This window comes from Macaca mulatta, chromosome 10 (genome assembly GCF_049350105.2).
Source record: "Macaca mulatta isolate MMU2019108-1 chromosome 10, T2T-MMU8v2.0, whole genome shotgun sequence".
In the NCBI taxonomy this organism is placed as follows: domain Eukaryota; kingdom Metazoa; phylum Chordata; class Mammalia; order Primates; family Cercopithecidae; genus Macaca; species Macaca mulatta.
This window is the reverse complement of record NC_133415.1, coordinates 101798400-101820996: the sequence shown is the minus strand read 5'-3', so window position 1 is coordinate 101820996 and position 22597 is coordinate 101798400. Positions and strand designations below refer to the sequence as shown.

The 22597-nt window shown below is 42.7% G+C and overlaps 1 protein-coding gene across 5 annotated transcripts in view; it reads right to left on the bottom strand.

Annotated features, from left to right (window-relative positions):
• The window catches only part of ARFGEF2 (ADP ribosylation factor guanine nucleotide exchange factor 2), a 114394-nt gene that overhangs the window by 33928 nt on the left and 57869 nt on the right, over positions 1-22597 (bottom strand). For all 5 annotated transcript variants that reach the window (XM_015148796.3, XM_028828499.2, XM_015148797.3 and 2 more), the window contains exons 15-25: positions 20473-20584; positions 19728-19933; positions 16634-16718; positions 16358-16529; positions 15586-15737; positions 15338-15466; positions 13528-13686; positions 10105-10252; positions 6844-6943; positions 4774-4814; positions 4502-4671 (exon numbers count right to left, since the gene is read on the bottom strand). In XM_015148796.3, the coding sequence (XP_015004282.2) occupies positions 4502-4671; positions 4774-4814; positions 6844-6943; positions 10105-10252; positions 13528-13686; positions 15338-15466; positions 15586-15737; positions 16358-16529; positions 16634-16718; positions 19728-19933; positions 20473-20584 (1474 nt within the window). The remainder of the gene's footprint in view (positions 1-4501; positions 4672-4773; positions 4815-6843; positions 6944-10104; positions 10253-13527; positions 13687-15337; positions 15467-15585; positions 15738-16357; positions 16530-16633; positions 16719-19727; positions 19934-20472; positions 20585-22597) is intronic.

The following is a 22597-nucleotide window of genomic DNA, read 5'->3' as shown; positions in this document are numbered from 1 at the left end:
TAGTGAGCCAAGATGGCACCACTTCACTCCAGCCTGGGTGACAGAACAAGATCAGTCTCAAAAAAAATAAAAATAAAAATAAAAAAAATAAAAATTGGGCCAAGCGCGGTGGCTCATGTCTGTAATCCCAGCAGTTTGGGAGGCTGAGGTGGGTGGATCACCTGAGGTCTGGTGTTCAAGACCAGCCTGGCCAACGTGGTGAAACTGTCTCTATTAAAAACACAAAAAATTAGCCAGGCATGGTGGTGGGTGCCAGTAATCCCAGCTACTTGCGAGGCTGAGGCAGGAGAATTGCTTGTAGTTGGGAGGCTGAGGCAAGAGAATTGCTTGAACCTGGCAGGCAGAGGTTGCAGTGAGCCAAGATTTTGCCACTTCACTCTAGTCTGGGCAATAAGAGCGAAACGCTATCTCAAATAAATAAATAAATAAATAGAGAGAGAGAGAGAGAGAGAGAGAGAGAATAAAGCTAGCCTTGAAAAGGATGTACATTCTGATATATGCTACAACACAGATGAAACTTGAAGACATTACTATGCTGAATGAAATAAGGCAGTCACAAAAGGACAAACAGCGTGATTCTACTTATATGAGGTACCCAGAGTAGTCAGGTTCCTAGGGACACAGAGTAGAATGGTGGTTGCCTGTGGTCAGGAGGGTGAAAGTGGAAGTTACTGTTTAATGGGTATGCAGTTTTAGTTTCGTAAGATGAAAAGGGTCCTAGAGACCTGCTGCACAGCAATGTTGAGTGTACCTAACACTACTGAACTGCGCACTTAAAATTGTTAAGATGTTTATTTTATTTTTATCTTATTTTATTTTATTTCTTTTATTTTTGAGACAGAGCTTTGCTCTTGTTGCCCAGGCTGGTATGCAATGGCATGATCTCGGCTCACCTCAACCTCCACCTCCCGGGTTCGAGATATTCTCCTGCCTCAGCCTCCCATGTAGCTGGGATTACAGGCATCCGCTACCACGCCCAGCTAATTTTTGCATTTGTAGTAGAGACGGGGTTTCACCATGTTGGCTAGGTTAGTCTCGAACTCCTGACCTCAGGTGATCCGCCTGCCTCAGCCTCCCAAAGTGCTGTGATTACAGGAGTGAGCTACTGTGCCCGGCCTATTACATGTATTTTATTACAATTTTTTAAAAGAGAACAAATATACATATGCTAACATGGTTAAATCTTTACGATTCCTTGCTAAGTGGAAGAAACAAGTTACAAAATGCCATGTATAATATTTTTTTTAAAGAAGCGAAACAAACCAAGACAATATTATCGGTAATATTTCTATGAGTACATACGTATGTACATAAAAACAAAAATGTCTGGAAAGATACACATCAAACTGGTAAGAATAATTAGCTCTGGGGAGGGCCAGATGTGTGGAGGAGGGTGGCCAAAGGTGTTTTAGCTGTAATTTTTGTTTAAAGGGGAGTATATTAATGTAATTAGAGGCTAACAAAAAGAATATTCCCTTCTTAAAAATCCAGGGAAAAGAGATGCTCCAGGCATACACACCATGCTTAGTGTGCAGCTTTGTTCACCCAGGACACACGGCTTGTACCCCTAGTTCAAGAGAATCATGTGACTGTGCGAACAACCCTGCCAGCACCTGAGGGCTAAGTTACAGCTGTACTGAGCCATCTACACTTCTTCAAATCCGCAAGATTCTTAAGTGCCCCAGAACATCTTTCCAAGGAGGTGGAAAGTTAAGAGTTCCAGAGTGAGGGCCGGATGTGGTGGTTCACGCCTGTAATCTCAACACTTTGGGAGGCTGAGGGGAGCAGATCACCTGAGGTCAGGAGTTCCAGACCAGCCTGGCCAACATGGTGAAACCCTGTCTTTACTAAAAATACAAAAATTAGCTGGGTGTGGTGATGCATGTGTGTAGTCCCAGGAGAACTGCTTGAACCTGGAAGGCAGAGGTTGCAATGAGAGGACATCGAGCTACAGCCATCCAGCCTGACGACAATGTGAAACTGTCTCAAAAAAAGAGTTCCTGAGTTTTCCATGACCTGGTGCTTAACAGCACTGATTAAATAAACATCTGTAATGAAGCTGATGACAATGAAATGTCTGGTTCCCACCTGCCACCCTATGTCCCAACCTTGCCCATAAGTGGTCCATACATACTGAGAATTGGCACACGAAGAGTCATCACAACAGAATCACAGGTGGGAAAAGTAACTTGAGTAAACTGACGTTCCCCTCCCAAAACAGAAGTCCCAATGAACACAAAATGCAGACTTTAAAGAGTTGGGAAAACGTTTACCAAAACACTTTTGGCTAGTAATTTCTGAGAGAACAAAGGATTCCACAGTTGCTAGCCAAATGATCTTGTGGAATAAATGAGCAGCGTTTGTTCTGGCTTAGCTGTCACATGCTTGAACAAGAATACAAGGTACAGTAATGACAATGATTCACATTTTCTTTCTCAAGCAAATTCATATCAATTATTTCAACTGATCCAATTAGGAATTTGTTTACTCAGAATAGTGGGAAAGATGGTGTTGAGTTAGTTGATTCTTTAAAGTGATACCATCCACTCAACAAATAGTTCCTCTGGGTCATCCATAGGCTCCTGTGCCTCTCAAGGCCACCTCCAAAGAGGGACCTTCCCTGACCACGTTTTCTCAATAACCCTGATGTATGACACGCTTGATCCTTTCCCATCAGTTATTTTATCATCAAATGAGGGTGAGCTCCATGCAGGCAGGGGTCTCATCTGTTCACTGCCCAGCATGAAGCACTCAGATTATTTTGTAAAACAGATGTTGTGCTGTAAGGTGCCTTAATTTGAGCTGATGGAAAAACAAGGAACTTTCATTAGCTGATGCACCAAGTTGGAAGCAAGCCTACATCTGACAATGCTTCATTTTAGTGGAGTGGTGTGGTAGACTAGCACCTGTCTACAAGAGGTGACGGGGTGCCCATCACTTCCCTAGTTACATCATATGGCTAACTTTAAATTGGCTGTGGCAGGGTATTTACATGCAGAAACTGGTAGATGCTACGAATCATTTACCAGCACCCCATTGATTATTCTATACCTCATTGGGAGACTACTTTTTTCCTCTATTCAATGTACAGAATTTCTGGATTTTTTTTTACTAACACTATTTTTAAGCATTAGTATTATAACTCTTCACCTCCAGGCTTGAGAAAATTTTCTTGAGATCATGAAATGTGTTTTGGTAGGAAGCTGTTATTAAGTTATTACGTTTCCCTTAAGAGGCAAATGACATCACAAATACATACATACATACCTTTCTTTTTTTTTTTTTTGAGACGGAGTCTAGCTCTGTCGCCCAGGCTAGAGTACAGTGGTGCAATCTCAGCTCACTGCAAGCTCCGCCTCCCAGGTTCACGTCATTCTTCTACCTCAGCTTCCGGAGTAGCTGGGACTACAGGCGCCCGCCACCACGCCCGGTTAAATTTTTGTACTTTCAGTAGAGACGGTGTTCCACCGTGTTAGCCAGGACAGTCTCAATCTCCTGACCTCGTGATCTACCCGCCTTGGCCTCCCAAAGTGCTGGGATTACAGGCGTGAGCCACCGCCCCCAGCCACGTAAATTTCTTTTGATCACTTTGTTCCCAGTTTTTTTTGCTGTGATAAAACATATCTGACATTTTATTTATTCAACATGTGTGCATATATCTGTATGTATATAATAAAACCTCTGATAACAAGGAAGAAGTTCAGTCTGGTTTATACCCAACAGTTGTCAGTTTTAGAACCCAGACGTGTCTTTGGCTTGTTACTGATTTAAAAACAATTATTATTATTTTTTTTTTTTTGAGACGGAGTCTTGCTCTGTTGCCCAGGCTGGAGTGCAGTGGTGCAATCTCGACTCACTGCAACTTCTGTCTCCCAGGTTCAAGCGATTCTCCTGCCTCAGCCTATTAGCTGGGATTATAGGCAGACACCACCATGCCTGGCTAATTTTTTTGTATTTTTAGTAGAGACGGGGTTTCCCTATGTTGGCCAGGCTGGTCTCGAACTCCTGACCTCGTGATCCACCCATCTTGGCCTCTCAAAGTGCTGGAATTACAGGCATGAGGCATCGTGCCTGGCCCAAATATTAATTTTTTCAACAAAAGTTTCAGAAGAATGGTGGCAATGGGTGCCAGAATACAAGAAGCAGTGACACTGAAGAGTGAAACTACCTGGAACGTAACTTAACATTAGGTTATTTAAAAGGCCTTTCTGGATTTCATTTAACAATGCTTCCAAACATCAGTGTATTTGTCCAGTGACTGTAATAATCTTTGTAGTCTTAGCCAACATCCTTCATGTGGGATATTAAAGTATTTTCAATACCACTGAATTTTTAATTCATTCTACATGAATTCTACCAATATATAAGTGTGATACTATTCCTATCAAGCTGTCCTTGACTCCACAGGGAAAATGAATTAGAGGCATCTAAAAGACTGGGCAAATTATTTATCACTTTTTTTTTTTTTTAACAGGAATGGTTTTTAAATTTGAAGAGTTACCTTATTGAAGTGATCTCCAATCACATGCCATATTCGAGACCACTGCAGTCGGATCCGATTCATGTTGTAGTATGATATCTCCACAATCTTCTGCAAGCTGAACATGCGAGGATGGTGGGGGGAAGCCAGTTCATCCATGGACACAGCACACAGCCAGCGGACAAAGTCAACTACAGGCCAGACCCGACAACACATGCAAAGCCTCGTTAGGAACAGTCAGACGGTCACAGCATGAGGCTTCTGCAGTTGTCACAGGTAAGTCAAATACATACCTATTGCATTTCCATCCAGTCTGGTAGATCCAGTAAAAATTCTAGGAAGATAATTCCAGACAAAATAAACATTAGGCCGGGTGTGGTGGCTCACACCTGTAATCTTAGCACTTTGGGAGGCCGAGGAGAGTGGATCGCTTGAGGTCAGGAGTTCAAAACCAGCCTGGCCAACATGGTGAAACCGTGTCTCTACTAAAAATACAAAAAATTAGCCGGGCGTGGTGGCGGGCACCTGTAATCCCAGCTACTTGGGAGGCTGAAGCAGAAGAATCACTTGAACTCGGAGGCAGAGGTTGCAGTGAGCCGAGATTGCACCACTGCACTCCCGCCTGGGCAACAGAGCCAGACTCTGTCTCAAAAAAGAAAAAATAAACAAATAAAAAATAAACATTAGATTTGGTAGCCTGAGGGCAATTCTGCTTCCGTCTTAGCACTGGGCATAAAAGCCAGATGACCTCTGGTCACACAGTTTTCTTTTTAATTAGATTTGTAAGATGAAGTTTCTCAAACTCTCAGACAAGGCAGAGAGGAAACATCAGGTCTGACACCTCCACCGAAATAAACGACGTGGTATTAGAAGTACAGAACAGTTCAAGGAAAGTGAACTGAGTTGAAAGCAGAAAAGCCTAGAGTGAGCAGAAGAGAAAGTGACACATCAAAAGACGGGGAAGCCTAGGTGCAGTGGCTCATGCCTATAATCCCAGCACTTTGGGAGGCCAAGTCGGGTAGATCACTTGAGGTCAGGAGTTCGAGCCCAGCCTGGCCAACATGGCGAAACACTGTCTCTACTAAAAATACAAAAATTGGCTGGGCATGGTGGTGCATGCCTGTAATTCCAGCTACTTGGGAGGTTGAGGCAGAAGAATCGCTTAAACCTGGGAGGCAGAGGTTGCAGTGAGCCAAGATCGCACCACTGCACTCCAGACTGGGTGACAAAGCGAGACCGTCTCAATCAATCAATCAATCAATCAATCAATACATAAGATACAGTAAAAGAAATGACCAGAAGTAAAATGATATACTAGAAAATATCTATTTAACACAAAGAAGGCCATAATAATGGAGAAGATGGGAACAAAAAAGACATGACATTATACGCACTTAACAACAGAGGCAACATACATGAGTCGAAAAAGGATAGAATTAAAGGGAAAGATGTTGGTATAAGGAAACCACGTGGTTAATAGAATATGATGAATATTAAAATAATAAAATAAAAAGGGAAAGATGGACAATGAGACAATATCCAGAATAGGCAAATCTGTAGATCAGGTTACAGTGACTAAGGAATGGGGGAAGGAAAGAAAAGGAAACGGAGAGTGATTGTTAATAAGTACGAAGCTTCTTTATGGGAAATAGCTCTCCTGGACTTTTAGGTCAAGTTTTGAGTAAAGAGAAATAATAGAAAAGTTTTGAGGGGAAAGAAAAAAAAAAAAAAGGAACCTGTCAACTCAGCCAACTCTCATTCGTGGGTAGGCTTTTTTTTTCTTTTTTTTTTTGAGATAGAGTCTCACGCTGTCGCCCAGGCTGGAGTGCAATAGCACGATCTTGGCCCGCTACAACCTCTGCCTCCTGGGTTCAAGATATTCCCCTGCCTCAGCCTTCCCGGTAGCTGGGATTACAGGCATGTGCCACCATGCCTGGCTAATTTTTTTTTTTTTTGTATTTTAGTAGAGACAGGGTTTCACCATGTTGGCCAGGATGGTCTCGATTTCCTGACCTCGTGATCCGCTCACCTCAGCCTCCCAAAGTGCTGGCATTACAGGTGTGAGCATGGGTAGGTTTTTAATCCTAAACTCTTCTTGTGATTTTTAAAAAAATAATCTCTACTAAGGAAACAAGGTAATTTAAACATCAATATAAACTCTTATTTTTGACATAATTTGTCACAATGTTAAAGTTATAACTTTTCTAAAAGGTCAAAATGCAAATAAATGTGACGCTTAAGCAATTTGTAGGTAACAACACTTGTATCAGTTAAACAAATTAGGAATCATTCATGTCCAGTAACTATAGAGAGGCCACCAAACCACTGGGTAGTTCAGGGTCACTGAAGAATAAAATCATTACCTGTCCACAGCTACAACTACACTCTGTGAGCTGGTCTCACCAACCGATTCTTGGAAGCTGGCCATCTGTCTTTTATCCACTCCACCACTCACCAAATTACCTGAAACACAATGCACAACATCAGCAGTACTTCAAAAACAGTCAAGTATTTAGAACAAAGCATCCTGTTATGTCAACGTGCAGGGACACAGGACATAAATGGGAATGATTCTGCAAGTTCAAAAAACAAACAAAAACCCACTGATGATAAAAGTAAAGTTATGTTTTGGCATTTGGCATTTAAAACATATCCTTAGTATAAGCTTTCTTGTTTGTACCAGTCATCTATCTTTCTCTATAATCTTTTACCTTTTTGTAGTATTAAAGGCCTATATTTAGGAAAACAAATTGGAATCAACTGATACTAATCCAGAGCTCCTAGAACATGCAATGGCTCACACCTGCTGAATGCTTGGTGCGCTTCACAGAATTTCATTTCACTCATCCTCACGAGTACCCTAAGAAGTGCGTGCTATTAACTTCAGCAAAGTCTCAGGATACAAAATTAATGTGCAAAAATCACAAGCATTCTTATACATCAGTAACAGACAAACAGAGAGCCAAATCAGGAATGAACTTCCATTCACAATTGCTTCAAAGAGAATAAAATACCTAGGAATCCAACTTACAAGGGATGTAAAGGACCTCTTCAAGGAGAACTACAAACCACTGCTCAGTGAAATAAAAGAGGACACAAACAAATGGAAGAACATACCATGCTCATGGATAGGAAGAATCAATATCGTGAAAATGGCCATACTGCCCAAGGTAATTGATAGATTCAATGCCATCCCCATCAAGCTACCAATGAGTTTCTTCACAGAATTGGAAAAAACTGCTTTAAAGTTCATATGGAACCAAAAAAGAGCCCGCATCTCCAAGACAATCCTAAGTCAAAAGAACAAAGCGGGAGGCATCACGCTACCTGACTTCAAACTATACTACAAGGCTACAGTAACCAAAACAGCATGGTACTGGTACCAAAACAGAGATATAGACCAATGGAACAGAACAGAGTCCTCAGAAATAATACCACACATCTACAGCCATCTGATCTTTGACAAACCTGAGAGAAACAAGAAATGGGGAAAGGATTCCCTATTTAATAAATGGTGCTGGGAAAATTGGCTAGCCATAAGTAGAAAGCTGAAACTGGATCCTTTCCTTACTCCTTATACGAAAATTAATTCAAGATGGATTAGAGACTTAAATGTTAGACCTAATACCATAAAAATCCTAGAGGAAAACCTAGGTAGTACCATTCAGGACATGGGCATGGGCAAAGACTTCATGTCTAAAACACCAAAAGCAACGGCAGCAAAAGCCAAAATTGACAAATGGGATCTCATTAAACTAAAGAGCTTCTGCACAGCAAAAGAAACTACCATCAGAGTGAACAGGCAACCTACAGAATGGGAGAAAATTTTTGCAATCTACTCATCTGACAAAGGGCTAATATCCAGAACCTACAAAGAATTCAAACAAATTTACAAGAAAAAAACAAACAACCCCATCAAAAAGTGGGCAAAGGATATGAACAGACATTTCTCAAAAGAAGACATTCATACAGCCAACAGACACATGAAAAAATGCTCATCATCACTGGCCATCAGAAAAATGCAAATCAAAACCACAATGAGATACCATCTCACACCAGTTAGAATGGCGATCATTAAAAAGTCAGGAAACAACAGGTGCTGGAGAGGATGTGGAGAAATAGGAACACTTTTACACTGTTGGTGGGACTGTAAACTAGTTCAACCATTATGGAAAACAGTATGGCGATTCCTCAAGGATCTAGAACTAGATGTACCATACGACCCAGCCATCCCATTACTGGGTATATACCCAAAGGATTATAAATTATGCTGCTATAAAGACACATGCACACGTATGTTTATTGCAGCACTATTCACAATAGCAAAGACTTGGAATCAACCCAAATGTCCATCAGTGACAGATTGGATTAAGAAAATGTGGCACATATACACCATGGAATACTATGCAGCCATCAAAAAGGATGAGTTTGTGTCCTTTGTAGGGACATGGATGCAGCTGGAAACCATCATTCTTAGCAAACTATCACAAGAACAGAAAACCAAACACCGCATGTTCTCACTCATAGGTGGGAACTGAACAATGAGATCACTTGGACTCAGGAAGGAGAACATCACACACAGGGGCCTATCATGGGGAGGGGGAAGGGGGGAGGGTTTGCATTGGGAGTTATACCTGATGTAAATGACGAGTTGATGGGTGCAGCACACCAACATGGCACAAGTATACATATGTAACAAACCTGCACGTTATGCACATGTACCCTACAACTTAAAGTATAATAATAATAAATAAATTAAAAAAAAAAAGAAAAAAAGAGGCAAAAAAATAATAATAATAAATAAATTTAAAAAAAAATAAATAAATAAAAAATAAAAAAAAAAAAGAAGTGCGTGCTATTACAATTCCCCATTTTCCAGTCCATACTTTTAACCATGACAGTGTACTATTCCATTCATTAAATGGGACCTAGAAGCGTACACTCTGTAGTTGGATGGCTTGGGGCTTGAATCCTACCACTGACACTCCTTTGCAGTATGATGTTGCTCATATTTTTTCACCCCATGCCTCAGTTTTCTCAATTACAAAATGGGGAAGGTAACAGTCCCTGTTCTCATTGGATTGTTATAAGCATGAAATGAGTCAAAATATATAAACTGAGTGCTCAGAATATGATGTGGCACATTTGTTTGCCCTATTTACTATTATTACTATGTTACATCTATCAGAAGAGTCTCTCAATCCAATGTATAGCCAGAGAAATAATTCTACTTGCATAAGAATACTGTTTAATACAAGCCCCCCCAATAAAGATGGAAGAAATGTTGAATCTACCCTTTAAAATCTAGAGACACAAATACACACCCCTCTAATGCCAGTCACTAGAGATTTGGTCATTTTAAAGCAAATAGTTTTTCTCCCCAATACAGGTATATAAAGAAAAGTAATGCACCCTACTGACTTTGGTAAAATAGACATTCTACTCAACAGTTTAATCACAATTAAGGGAGCTGAAGCAGCATGTCCACTTGCATTCATGAATACACTGTCAGATGGCACAAAAGGAAGAGATGGTTTACATGACAGTACTGACGAGACAAGAAGGGTTTTATCCCCATTAGCTTGCAAATCTGTGACTGTCAGCTGGGGGGCCTGGTGTCTTACCGAGGCCAAGGCCCATGAACTCTTCTCCTGCCAATGTGTGGCCCTTCAGGCTCCCTTCTCTTTCACGCCCGGATCCAGACAGGTAGCGCGTCTTCACACCGGTTCCTATCAGCTGAGCGAGCTCCAGCTGGCTGATGCATTTCAAGATCTAAGAGAAAGAAGGTATGAAGAAATGAGTTCCCACCTTACAGCTAGAAAAAGGGCACTGTAATCTTAAGTTAGTTGTTAAAAAAAAGTTGGTTCAATGGAGTTATGCCATATAGATGTTTATGCAAATTTAGCAACTCTCAATAAAGAGAGAAAAAGCATTTGACTGGGGCGGGGGAATTCCTCCCACCATGCCACTTAATAGGCACATCATTTAGTCACCCCCACCTCCTTTTTCCACTCTCCTCATGAGACGACAAGATACCAGCCTCATTGGCCTCAGTGTTGCTCCTTTAACTTGTCATCTCTTGTCCTACCCCAGGGCCTTTGCACTCACTGCTCCTTATGCCTGGGATGTTGTCTCCCCATGGCTCACTCCTTCAATTCCCAGCTCAGACACGTGTGTCCCTCTCAGAGAGATCTTTCTTGTGAGATCGTACCTTCCCATTACCATGCACTGCTCATACTTCTTTTTTCTTAGTACCACTTTTTGGCATTAGACCATATATTTATTTATTTGTTTCCTGCCTTAGATGCCAAGAGGACATTAACTCTGTCTTGTTCACTGCTGAACACTTAAGTCCCTAGCACTTAAAATCATTGGCAACCGTTAATTGGTTTAACTAAAGGAATGAGAATATGCTGTACAGCAGGCATGCAGTGGGAGATGAGGCTGGATCTCCTGGTCCTGAGGAGCACCTCTGGTGCTTGAGGACGCACATCTGCACACGGGCCCTCTCCCACCTGAAGCTCAGCCGTAGAAAGAGAAACTAGTCCCAACTTCTGTCAGAGGAAACACTGGCTACATGAAACTTACTGAGGAATGGCACGTAGACCTCCAGGGAAACCCTAAGGAATTTTCATGGGAACTTCTCATTGAAACTCAGTGTTGCTTTTTACGCTTACCTTACAATTTAGTCCCAGGGTCCAGGAGTCCAGTATACTCCACTATACCACTGAGCAGTGTCGAGTATCTTTACTTATAAATTGCTTTCCTCTTGACTAGGAAATAGACTTAATTCCACCAAAGAGAATCATCCCCTGATTTCTTCACACAGCATGATACTATTAAATTATTATTAGTAAGCTAGTAATGCCGTCCCTTTTGCAGAAGCTGTGGACAGCTGGAATCTCAAGTGTGTCACCAATACTGAAAGGTCAAGGGCTTATTAGTTCCAAGCTGATTTCTCAGGGCTTCTGACAACCACACAGGTAGCTAATTAGTTTTTAACATTCCTAGATTCTGCCATATACTTGGCAGGCAGCAGGAACCTCATATTGATAATATCTCCCAGGCTAAAAAAATGTTTTAGAAGAAAAAGCAACTATTCATTGATTCTCTAGGTATTATGGCTCCTTAGAAGGCAGGAAATGATTTTTAAAAGCACACAACTCAAAATACATATTTTTTTCTTTTAGAGACAAGGTCTTGCTCTGTTGCCCAGGCTGGAGTGCAGTAGTGCAATCATGGCTCACTACAGCTTTGAACTCCTGGGCTCAAGCAATCCTGCTGCCTCAGCCTCCTGAGTAGCTGGGACTACAGGCATGCACCAGCATGCCTAGGTAATTAAAAAAAAATTTTTTTTAAGATATGGGGTCTTGCTATGTTGCCCAGGCTGGTCTGGAACTCCTGGCCTCAAGCAATCCTTCTGCCTCAACCTCCAAAAGTGCTAGGATTACAGGTGTGAGCCACTGTGCCCAGCTATAACTCAGTTATTTCTAACATGGACTACTCAGAATTGTGACAGACAGGGGAAACGCTGGTGAAGAGGGGCAAAGCCATGTGCCACAGAGATGACAGCAGGTAACACTATTGAATTCTTAACTACTTGCCAAATAGTCCCAAGCCCTGTTCATTCTCACAACCACCCTATGAAGATTGTAGAGATGAAGAAGGTGGGACTCGGTGACTAAGTAACCTGCCTACGCCATCCAGGCAGGAAGAGGTGGAGCCCCAAATCGGACCCCAGTTGCCGGGCTCTAGGGCCTTTACTCTGAGCCATGTGGTCCACATGGGGAAGAAGGATGACAGCAATTTTCTTTCTATGTCAAACTGTCCTTTACATTCTTCATAGCCTCATCTCTATTCTTTCACAGTTTTCTCTCTAAACAAAAAAGTAATACATGCAGATGGTAGAAAAAATTAGAAATTAAGAAAAAAAAAGAACAAAACAGTTTCCATAATTCTCTCTCTCAGACAGAATGTTAACGCTTTGGTCTGTCCTTTCAAACTCCATTCTCTGTGTATTTTGCCACGAGAGACAATGCCTCACAATGTCTTGTAACAACTTGTAATTTTATTGTGACCATTTTCCCACAATAGTCTTTAATACCATCTTTTATCTTCTTTTCTGAAATCTCTTTTAATTCCTAGGTAACCCTCCTCCCTTCCACTTATTTTTCTTGCAATCTATTTGCTGAAAAACCTGGTCATCTGCTCTGCAGGTCTGTCACACCTAGAATTTCCAAGCTGCACCCTCGTATCTAACATGTTTCTCTGTCCACTATATTTCCTATAAACTGGCAATATAGGCTTGAATCGATTCACATTTGAGTTGGGGCTAGAACATTTCTTAGGTAGTATTGTGTACTTCCATCAGAGAGCACACACTATCTGCCTGTCTTTCTTTTCCACAACATTATTTTAGATGGCCACATAACATTCTAAAAAATGCTGTACCATACCTTTTTAAAGAAGTAGCAATGTCTTATATTGTTGGGACATCTAGCTCTTTTTAGCCCTTTTCCCCAGAAAAACTAAAACTGCAACAAATATCTTTTTAAATACATTGTTGTACGCATAAGTAACTATGTCCTTGCGTGAGAATCTTAGAATACTGTTTTAAAAATGAATGAACTCACTGGCACTCTCCCTAACAGCTCATCGTGACTGTCAACCATTTCTAATCAGGCTCCTAGCTTTGTCTTAAAATTACACATTGATGATAGGAGCTCCCAAGCTCCCAAGAGGTCCATAAGGACTAAAAAACAAAACAAAACAAAACAAAGTGGCGCTAATATGGAAAGAAAGTTGCAACAACAGAAGTACACTTCATGGGGGACACTGGCTGCTGGGTGCAAGGGTGCTCACTGTGAGCTGGTGCACCTGAACTCACCCCCACCTTTCACAGCCCCAAAGAGGGTGACTTTCAGATACATGAGGCACAGTGAGGCTTGACTTCAAGAAAAACGGAACTGACCAAATTAGATCAACAATGAATAAAAGAAGCCAGGAGTCTTCCTAACTGAGAAAAGGCAATTCAAAGAGACACATACCTCATGCCAGGAATTCCCAAGGTAGTTGCCATCGGTGTGAGCCACTGTGATAAGTGTCTTAATGGTGTCGATGTTTTTCTGCTTCATTTCTGTGATGCTGGAGCTGGCTGTGAGCAGGGAGAAGCGAGCAAGAGCCTGAACATAGGCATCTCGTTCCAGCTGTAACAGAAGCCAAAGAGAGAACACTGTGACTCCAACCGTAGTGTGGCCATTCTCACATCTGCAGGGCTGGCACACTGGGCTTCTCTGATACCTTTTGTATGCACATTGACTGGCTTTCTGCACATTAGCTCAACAGTTATTCCATGCTAATGCCCTCTTGCTTTTGGAACATCTTGCAGAGGCTATCTATGCACTGCCACATGTTTGAGAAGCAGCTCTCTCCTTTCTAATTGACTTCAGCCAAACTTACCTGGCCCATGTTCCACTATGTCTGTTGAATGCTAAGACTGTCATATACATTGACATCTGCAACAATTCTGCCAGGCAGGTCTGTTTTCTCAAGTTTACAAATGAGGAAGTGAATTGGTGTCTTGGAGAGACATTAGCTGAGCCAGTGTCACATGGTTGGAGAAGGGGCAGAGCAGGGGTTTGAAAACTAGATGGTCTAACTTCAAAGCTTGTGGTCTTGGTATAAAAGAAAATGTCTAACTGCAAAATGAATGGGAACAGAAGATTAAGTTTGTAAGAATAAATGGGGTGCAACTTCTGACTTACAAAGTGATGCATGGGATTGCTAACCTCCTAATTTCATAACAGTTTCAGAATTACATTTATTTGCTTGAACTTTTCAAGTTTCAAAAGGTTTACAGACATATTCATATTCTTCAGGGAGGAGTTGGAAATATGGGAAATTATAATAAAAACTGACGTTAAAAAGAAAATACTATTGGCCAGGTACGGTGGCTCATGCCTGTAATTCCAGCACTTTGGGAGGCCGAGGCAGGCGGATCACGAGGTCAGGAGTTCGAGACCAGCCTGGCCAACATGGTGAAACTCTGTTTCTACTAAAAAATACAAAGTTAGCCAAACGTGGTGGTGTGAGCCTGTGGTCCCAGCTACTCGGGAGGCTGAGGCAGGAGAATGGCATGAACCCGGGAGGCAGAGCTTGCAGTGAGCCAAGATCTCTCCACTGCACTCCAGCCTGGGCGACACAGCGAGACTCCATCTCAAAAACAACAACAACAACAACAACAACAACAAGAAAATAGCATTTTTAAGCACCAAAGCAGGTAAGTTAGGCAGATGAACAGGAAGTCTGTTTTGTCTAAGCCAGTCAAGTAGCTTGGACACTACCTATCCTTATTTTTTTTGGAGATGGAGTTTCGTTCTTGTTGCCTAGGCTGGAGTGCAATGGTGCAATCTCGGCTCACCGCAACCTCTACCTCCTGGGTTCAAGCCAGTCTCCTGCCTCAGCCTCCCGAGTAGCTGGGATTACAGGCACGTACCACCACGCCCGGCTAATTTTGTATTTTTAGTAGAGACGGGGTTTCTCCATGTTGGTCAGGCTGGTCTCGAACTCCCGACCTGAGGTGATCTGCCTGCCTCGGTCTCCCAAAGTGCTGGGATTATAGGCGTGAGCCACCGTGCCCAGCCTACCCATTCTTAAAGACAGTTTTAATCCGTATCTCCATTTTTGCCCCTAATGAGCTGTCATCACAAAGCTATGGATTTCTTGTCAGTAGGCATGAGTAAGTAGTTTGCTAAGACTCTTGATTAACTGAAAATTTCTGATCATTTCTAAGTTTTGCCAAATCTAAAAGAACACAACCCACCAGTATCTCTGGAGCGTTGCTGACTTAACACCTACCTGCATTCCAAAGATGCAGGCAATTCGGATTGCACATCGGATACCTTCCAAACACAAGGAGGCCACTTCAGTGTCGTCACAGTTCTGGAGTCCGATGCTGTAGGCTGCCAATAGTGGCGTCCACACCAGCTATCAAGGAAGGAAGGTTTCAGTAACATCCAGAGTTTCAGCGTGGAAAGAGTACTTCTAGCTGGCCAGCTTCAGAATCAGGCTTAGCCACATGCTTGCTGAGTTCTCAGGATACTCACTTTGAACATTGGGCGGACGTGGTCCAGGTGAGTGGCACTCGTAAACGGGGCTTTTGCATGGCTCACAGCCTCCATCAGAGCTTTGGCTGTTTTAGCCATTTGCTCCATCTCTAAGTTGTACAGGAGCCGCCGCTGCTTTTCACTAGCTACATCTATAAAGTAAGAGCACGATAGGTGTGGCCAGCCATCACCTGAGGGCTGGCTACATGCCATGCACTGTTTCAAAAGATACACAATGATTAACTCCTAAATCCTCCCAACCATCTCGTGAGTCCGTTACAAATATTATTACCATTTAACAGATGGGAAAAATGAGCAGGTAAGTCACTTGCCCAGGGTCATACAATTACTAAGTAGAGGAGCTGGGACTTGATCTAAGGCAGTGTGGCTCTAGAGCCTGCACTCTAAACCACTACCCTTTGCTGCTTCTCAAACGGTGAAACTGACAGCTCCCCAGGGGCCATAACTAATAGAATTCTAATCAAGGTGGGCACAATCACCACTGAATTAAAGTGAAGTTTTAAGGAACACTTTTTGGGAGTAATTTAGTTCTCAGATTACTAATTTCAAATTCCTTCTTGCTCCTCATCAGAAATCTAGCAAGACAGTGACATTATAAAAGACCTAACATAATCACAATAATTAGTTCAATCACATTTCCTATTCAGATATCTAGATATGCACATTAAATTTATCACCAGAGTATCTAATCATGCACTCTGATACACTAACAAATTAGAACTAAAAGAAATAATTTGCCATTAGACCTTACTCTGCTTAGTAGATTTGGTAGCAATCGTGAGCTCTTTTGTTTCTTTCATTGCAATTTTCTTGCCTTCTATCTCTTCATAGATGCTTGAGAGATACTCTTCTGGCAGATCTTTACTATCATTGATACCCCGATTCATTTTAATATACTGCTCTTTTGTCATTTTATTTTTTACCTGTAATTAAAAAAAAAATTAAAAACCATTTTAAAAACATTCAATTGCCCAAGTAAAGCCACTTATTTAGCTACTACAACATGTAAATCATTGAACTACTTTACCTGAGGACTGTGCAAGTCTGTAGTTAGCATAATAATTGAATATGCTAGGACATAAGCAGTGTCAGCACTAGCAAACAGAGTTTGCCTGGAGAAAAAAATTCGAGATATCAATATTCATAGTGATGAGGTTTAGAAGATACAATGCTAACAGAGACACACTTCATGAGAAAAGCAGCCGATTACTCCCCTTGATTCCAAATGAGGCAAGAGTTTTTACGCTTTCATCATCACTGAATAAGACTTAGCAACCCAGAGTGTAGAAAAAGCTCATTAACAATCTGTATCAAATTTTAGGCTTCTTTGGCAGGGCGTGGTGGCTCAGGCCTGTCATCCCAGCACTTTGGGAGGCAGAGGTGGGTGGATCACCTGAGGTCAGGAGTTCGAGCCCAGCCTGGCCAACATGGTGAAACCCCGTCTCTACTAAAAATACAAAACTTAGCTGGGAGTGGTGGCAGCTGCCCATAATCCCAGCTATTCAGGAGGCTGAGGCAGGAGAATCGCCTGAACCTGGGAGGTGAAGGTTGCAGTGAGCCGAGACTGCGCTACTGCACTCCAACCTGGGTGACAGAGTGAGACGGTCTCAAAATAAATAAATAAATAATTAATTAAAATTTAGCCTTCTTTGAATAAAGCAATTTCAAATAATTTTTTTAAAAAGACTCTAAGAAGCATCTGGGGCCAAGACTAGGGCGAGGCAAGTGAGCAGGTCAGGAGATCTTACACTTGGTGCCGACCCTGAGAGGGCAACTCACCACATTTCACACACTAAGTGCCTTGAGTGCCTCCCCGCACCCTGTCCTGTTCCTGAGAACATCTATTTTGTGCCATGCACTGTGCTAGACATGAGATATAAAGATGACTAAAACTGCTGTTTAGCTGTTAGTTATAGTCTATATTATCCATTATAACATTGAACAGTAGAAATACCATGGAAAATATTTATGTTGTTCTAAAAAATATGCTGGTGAAGTCTGACTTTTTTGCCTTAGTCAAGAAGAGAAGGACAGCAACATGTGGATGCACAGCCTCATACAATATGAGGCTGAAGCTAGAAACTGTTCTGTCCAAACTGTCCATAACAGAAACAGTAGAAATTTTGAAGAACACAACAAAGGTATTTTAGTATGAGATGAAACTGGGTCACATATTGACCGACTAAGCAAAACAGACCAAGGCTTCCAGGTCCACATAAGAGATACGTTTAAAGTAAACAGCATCTAATTATGCCTTCACAGAGAGTTCTAATGTCCCTTTGGTTAAAATGATCATATGCTGCCTTTGCCAATCCTGCCACCTCCTGGGGACAGCCTGCCATATACTTGGAAGACTGGGAGCAATTAATATGAAAACAAAGTTGACTGGAGAGGCAAAACGGTTATTAAAATGTTTCAACCAGGTGTGGTAGCTCACATTTGTAAATCTCCCACTTTGGGAGTTCGAGGCAGGGGGATCCCTTGAGGCTAGGAGTTCAAGACCAGACTGGGCAACATGGTGAAACTCTCTCTCTGCAGAAATACGATACAAAAAATTAGCCAGGCACAGTGGCATCCACCTGTAGTCCCAGCAGTTCAGGAGGCTGAGGTGGGAGGACTGATCGAGCCCAGGAGATCCAGGCTGCAGTGATCTGTGATCACGCCACTGTACTCTAACCAGGGCAAGAGAGCAAGACCCTCTGTCTCAAAAAAAATAGTTTCTACTGAACAATTTCCACATCATGGTCACAGTATATTCAGACATATTTCTTTCTTTTTTTTTTTTTTTTTTCTTTTGAGACAGAGTCTCGCTTTGTTGCCCAGCCTGGAGTGCAGTGGCATGATCTCAGATCACTGCAAGCTCCACCTCCCAGGTTCACGCCATTCTCCTGCCTCAGCCTCCCGAGTAGCTGGGACTACAGGCACCCACTACCACACCCAGCTAATTTTTTTGTATTTTTAGTAGAGACGGGGTTTCACTGTGTTAGCCAAGATGGTCTCAATCTCCTGATCTTGTGATCCACCCGCCTTGGCCTCCCAAAGTGCTGGGATTACAAGTGTGAGCCACCGCGCCCAGCCGACATATTTCTAATTTAATGTTCGGTGGAGAGAACATGAGTTTTTTTCTTTGAGACAGAATCTACCTCTGTCATCCAGGCTGGTGTGCAGTGGTGCAATCTTGGCTCACTGTAGCCTCTGCCTCCCAGGTTCAAGCAATTGTCCTGCCTCAGCCTCCGAGTAGCTGGGATTACCCAGCTAATTTTTTTTTGTATTTTTGGAAGAGATGGGGTTTCACCATATTGGCCAGGCTGGTCTCAAACTTCTGACCTCAAGTGATCTGCCCGTTCTAGCCTCCCAAAGTGCTGGGATTGTAGGCGAGAGCCACTGTGTCCAGCCCAAACATGAGCTTCTGAGTTACAGAAATCCATATTCAATCCTGGCTCTGCTCCTTACTAGCTGATTAATTTTGGACAGGCTGCTTAATCTCTCAGATTCTCAATTTCCTCACCTGTAAAACAGGGATACTATTCCTGGGCTTGCCATTCATTAAATTAAATGCATGTAAAACCCATGGCATGGCCCATACACAGGGGGTATTTAATAATGGTTTGTTCCTCTTCCTATTTCCACTTCTTACAAAATCACGAACCGCCCATCAAAAAAGGTCCCCAGATAAAATCATGCACTTTGATGGTTTTTATTACTTATGTAGCTATTTCTGTAACCTTGTCATCAGTATGTAATTTAAAAAAACCCAATATCCTTGAGATCTACCCCATATATTAAATCAGGGGAACTGTGGGGAAGAGGTGCCCAATTGTCTCCTCTCAACTTATGAAACTACTCTTTTACAGTTGCTAACAGCATGGGCTTTAACTGCGTGATCTTAGGCAAGTTAACCTCTCTGGTCCTCAATCTCTCTGTCCATAGAATAGGGACATAAACAGATTGCTGTGAGGTCTTACGTGAAATAATCCCTTAGCACAGTGCCTGGCCCACAGTAAACAAAAGCTTCAGTTGCTTGGCACAGATATACAAAGATTAAACCCCAACCAAATTAAAATTAGTGTTCTGAGGCAGGCAAACAGATGATCTGGGAGGGACTCAAAATCAGTGCTCACCCTTGGTTGCATTCTATGTATCTTGCAGCAAACTTCTCCATTAATCGGTCAATCTTTTGGGCTTCCCCAGGTAGGCGGAAACCTTCTAGGAATGTCCGCAGGGCTGAGACAAATTCTTTTTCACAGAAGTCAAGTTGGTCCACGTAGGCATACATCACCTCCTTGTTGAACCTTGTGCTATCTCCCAGAAAATCGCCTACTTGGGTCTAAAACATACACACTCACTTATATCTAGAAATTGTCAAATACAAACCCACAGCAAAACCCAGCAGCCGAAGGGTGGAGTCAGAATAGCCTGGCCCTAACTGCCCAGAATAGGCTGGACTGCTAAAAAAGATAGGGAACTCCCTGACCTGTCCACCCACCCACCCATTCCAGAAGCAGCCTGTCCTGCATGGATGAAGGAAGAGGAGGAGGCACAACAGACTTAAAATGGAGAGAATGATGGGGCACACTCAGGAGGTTAGTTGCAGACAGGCAGCCAGAAGAACTGTTTCCGGCAGTCAAGGAACACTTCCAGCTCTGATACTTTTCCAGCAAATATGCAGCCACCTGCTGGGAGGCTAGTTTATTCCCATCAAAGAGCTTTCTGCAACACTAGCCACAGGGATACGCAGGACTGCTGTAACCAGGGGGTGGACAATAGACAATGTACTCAGGGCCAGCCAATCTCGAGGTTAAAACTGGTGAGGGCTCACAATCACCTGACAGAACTCACATGCAAGTGCTACACCCCCAGCCTTACGGAATCCAGGCGCTCCTCCTGGTGCAGGAATTGGGCTATATCTTCAACTGACGTTCCCAGCATGCCCTGCTCCTGGAGAAACTGGATCCCCCTCTTGGGTTTCTTGTTGAACCTGTTTCAAGCAGAGATGGGACACAAGTTGCTTATTTCAAAATCTGGAGGATAGCAAAAGCTGGTATTTGAGATAAATTATAACAGAATACTATGAACATGCCATTACATATAAGCTAGCAAGGTCATGTCTGTACTGGCAGCTTTTCCAAATTCCGTCTTCAATTTCTGACCCAGCTACACCTGGTCAGAGTCTGCTGGTTGTCACCTCATATCCACTATCTCCTTCTCAACACTAACAGAACCCTACATGTTTAGTTGGGCACACCGCCACGTAGAATAAAAACAACATTTCCCTGCCTCCCTTAAATAAAGGATGGCCATGTGATAAACTTTCAGCCAGCGAGGTAGGAGCAGAAGTGGTGTGGGTGCTTCTAGGAAGGACCCTTAAACAAAGTCAACTCAGGTGGGAAGTCTGCTCTTTCCTCTTTTTGTTCTTTCCCTCCTCTTCTCCAGAATGTTTGTGGGATGGCTGGTACTCCAGCAGTCATCTTATACCATGAGACCACCCTCTCTGGCTAAGTATGGTGAAGCAGACAGATAAAAGGAGCCTGGATCTATGATGTCCTTAAGAGCCACCGTAGCAGCCTTAGACTGTCTGCTTTTGGATTTCCTTGAGAGAGAAATACAAAGTTAAGCATGTTATTTTGTATTTATTTTTTTTCTTTCTCTACTTTTTTTGCTTTTGTTTTTGTTTTTTTAATTTAAGAGACAGGGTCTCACTGTGTTGACCAGGCTGGTCTGGAACTCCAAGTGATCCTCCCACCTTGGCCTCCCAAAGTGCTGGGATAACGGGTGTGAGCCACCATGCCCATTCTATTTTTTATTTCCTGTTAAAGGAAGGCAAAGCTAACCAATGTATAGACTCAACTTATTATTTACCAGGCCTGAGCTGCAGGGTGATATTCATGGGTAAGCACAAACTGGCAAGCATCATGAAAGACATGAATGGGGCAAGGAAGGAAATTAACTTGGGACCTGTTTAGATAGTGCAGTTGCTACAGGCCTCTGAGGAAGAGATGTTTTACCAAGTCTGAGGGATGAAAAGAGGCAAGAGAATTTTAAGCAGAAGGCACCATGGTGAAAAGAGCTGGAGGTGTTCAATGGACTGAAAATACATTGTGTGACTCAAGGGAATTGGCAGATGAGATCAGCAACGGAGGCCAGAGGCTGGGTCAGGCCACGATACAGAACAGGAAACCTGGAATGACTTAGGCAGGAGAGTGATAAGACTTGATTTATGTTTTAAAAAGATTAGCTGCTGTGGGCAGAATACACTGGAGGGAGGTGGGGTGGTGACAGCAGAAATGAGAAGATGAAACATGTCAGTTAATAAGTGAGTACTGTAACTTCAACTCTTAAGTTGAATTTACTAAGTTAACTAATCATTCACAAGTTGGAATATATGATTGTGTATGTGTTGATGTGTGTAAAAGACTGGAAAGAAACACATAAAGATTTACCAATGATTGTGATGATGACGCTGTGGTTATATGGGAGAATGTCCTTTATTTTTCAAAGAGATTTGGTTAAGGTCTCATGATGGCTACCAATCACTTTGAAATGGTTCAGAAAAATATACACATAAATAAAACAAGTAAGATTCCGTTCCAAGATGGCCGAATAGGAACAGCTCTGGTCTACAGCTCCCAGCATGGTCAATGCAGAAGATGGTGATTTCTGCATTTCCAACTCAGGTGCCTGGTTCATCTCACTGGGACTGGTTGGACAGTGGGTGCAGCCCACAGAGGGCGAGCTGAAGCAGGGTGGGGCATCGCCTCACTCAGGAAGCGCCAGGGGTCGGGGGATTTCCCGCTCCTAGCCAAAGGAAGCCGTGACAGACCATACCTGGAAAATCGGGACATTCCTGCCCAAATACTGCGCTTTTCCAATGGTCTTGGCAAACGGCACACCAGGAGATTATATCCCCTGCCTGGCTCGGCAGGTCCCACGCCCACAGAGCCTTGCTCACTGCTAGCTCAGCAGTCTGAGATCAACCTGTGAGGCAGCAGCC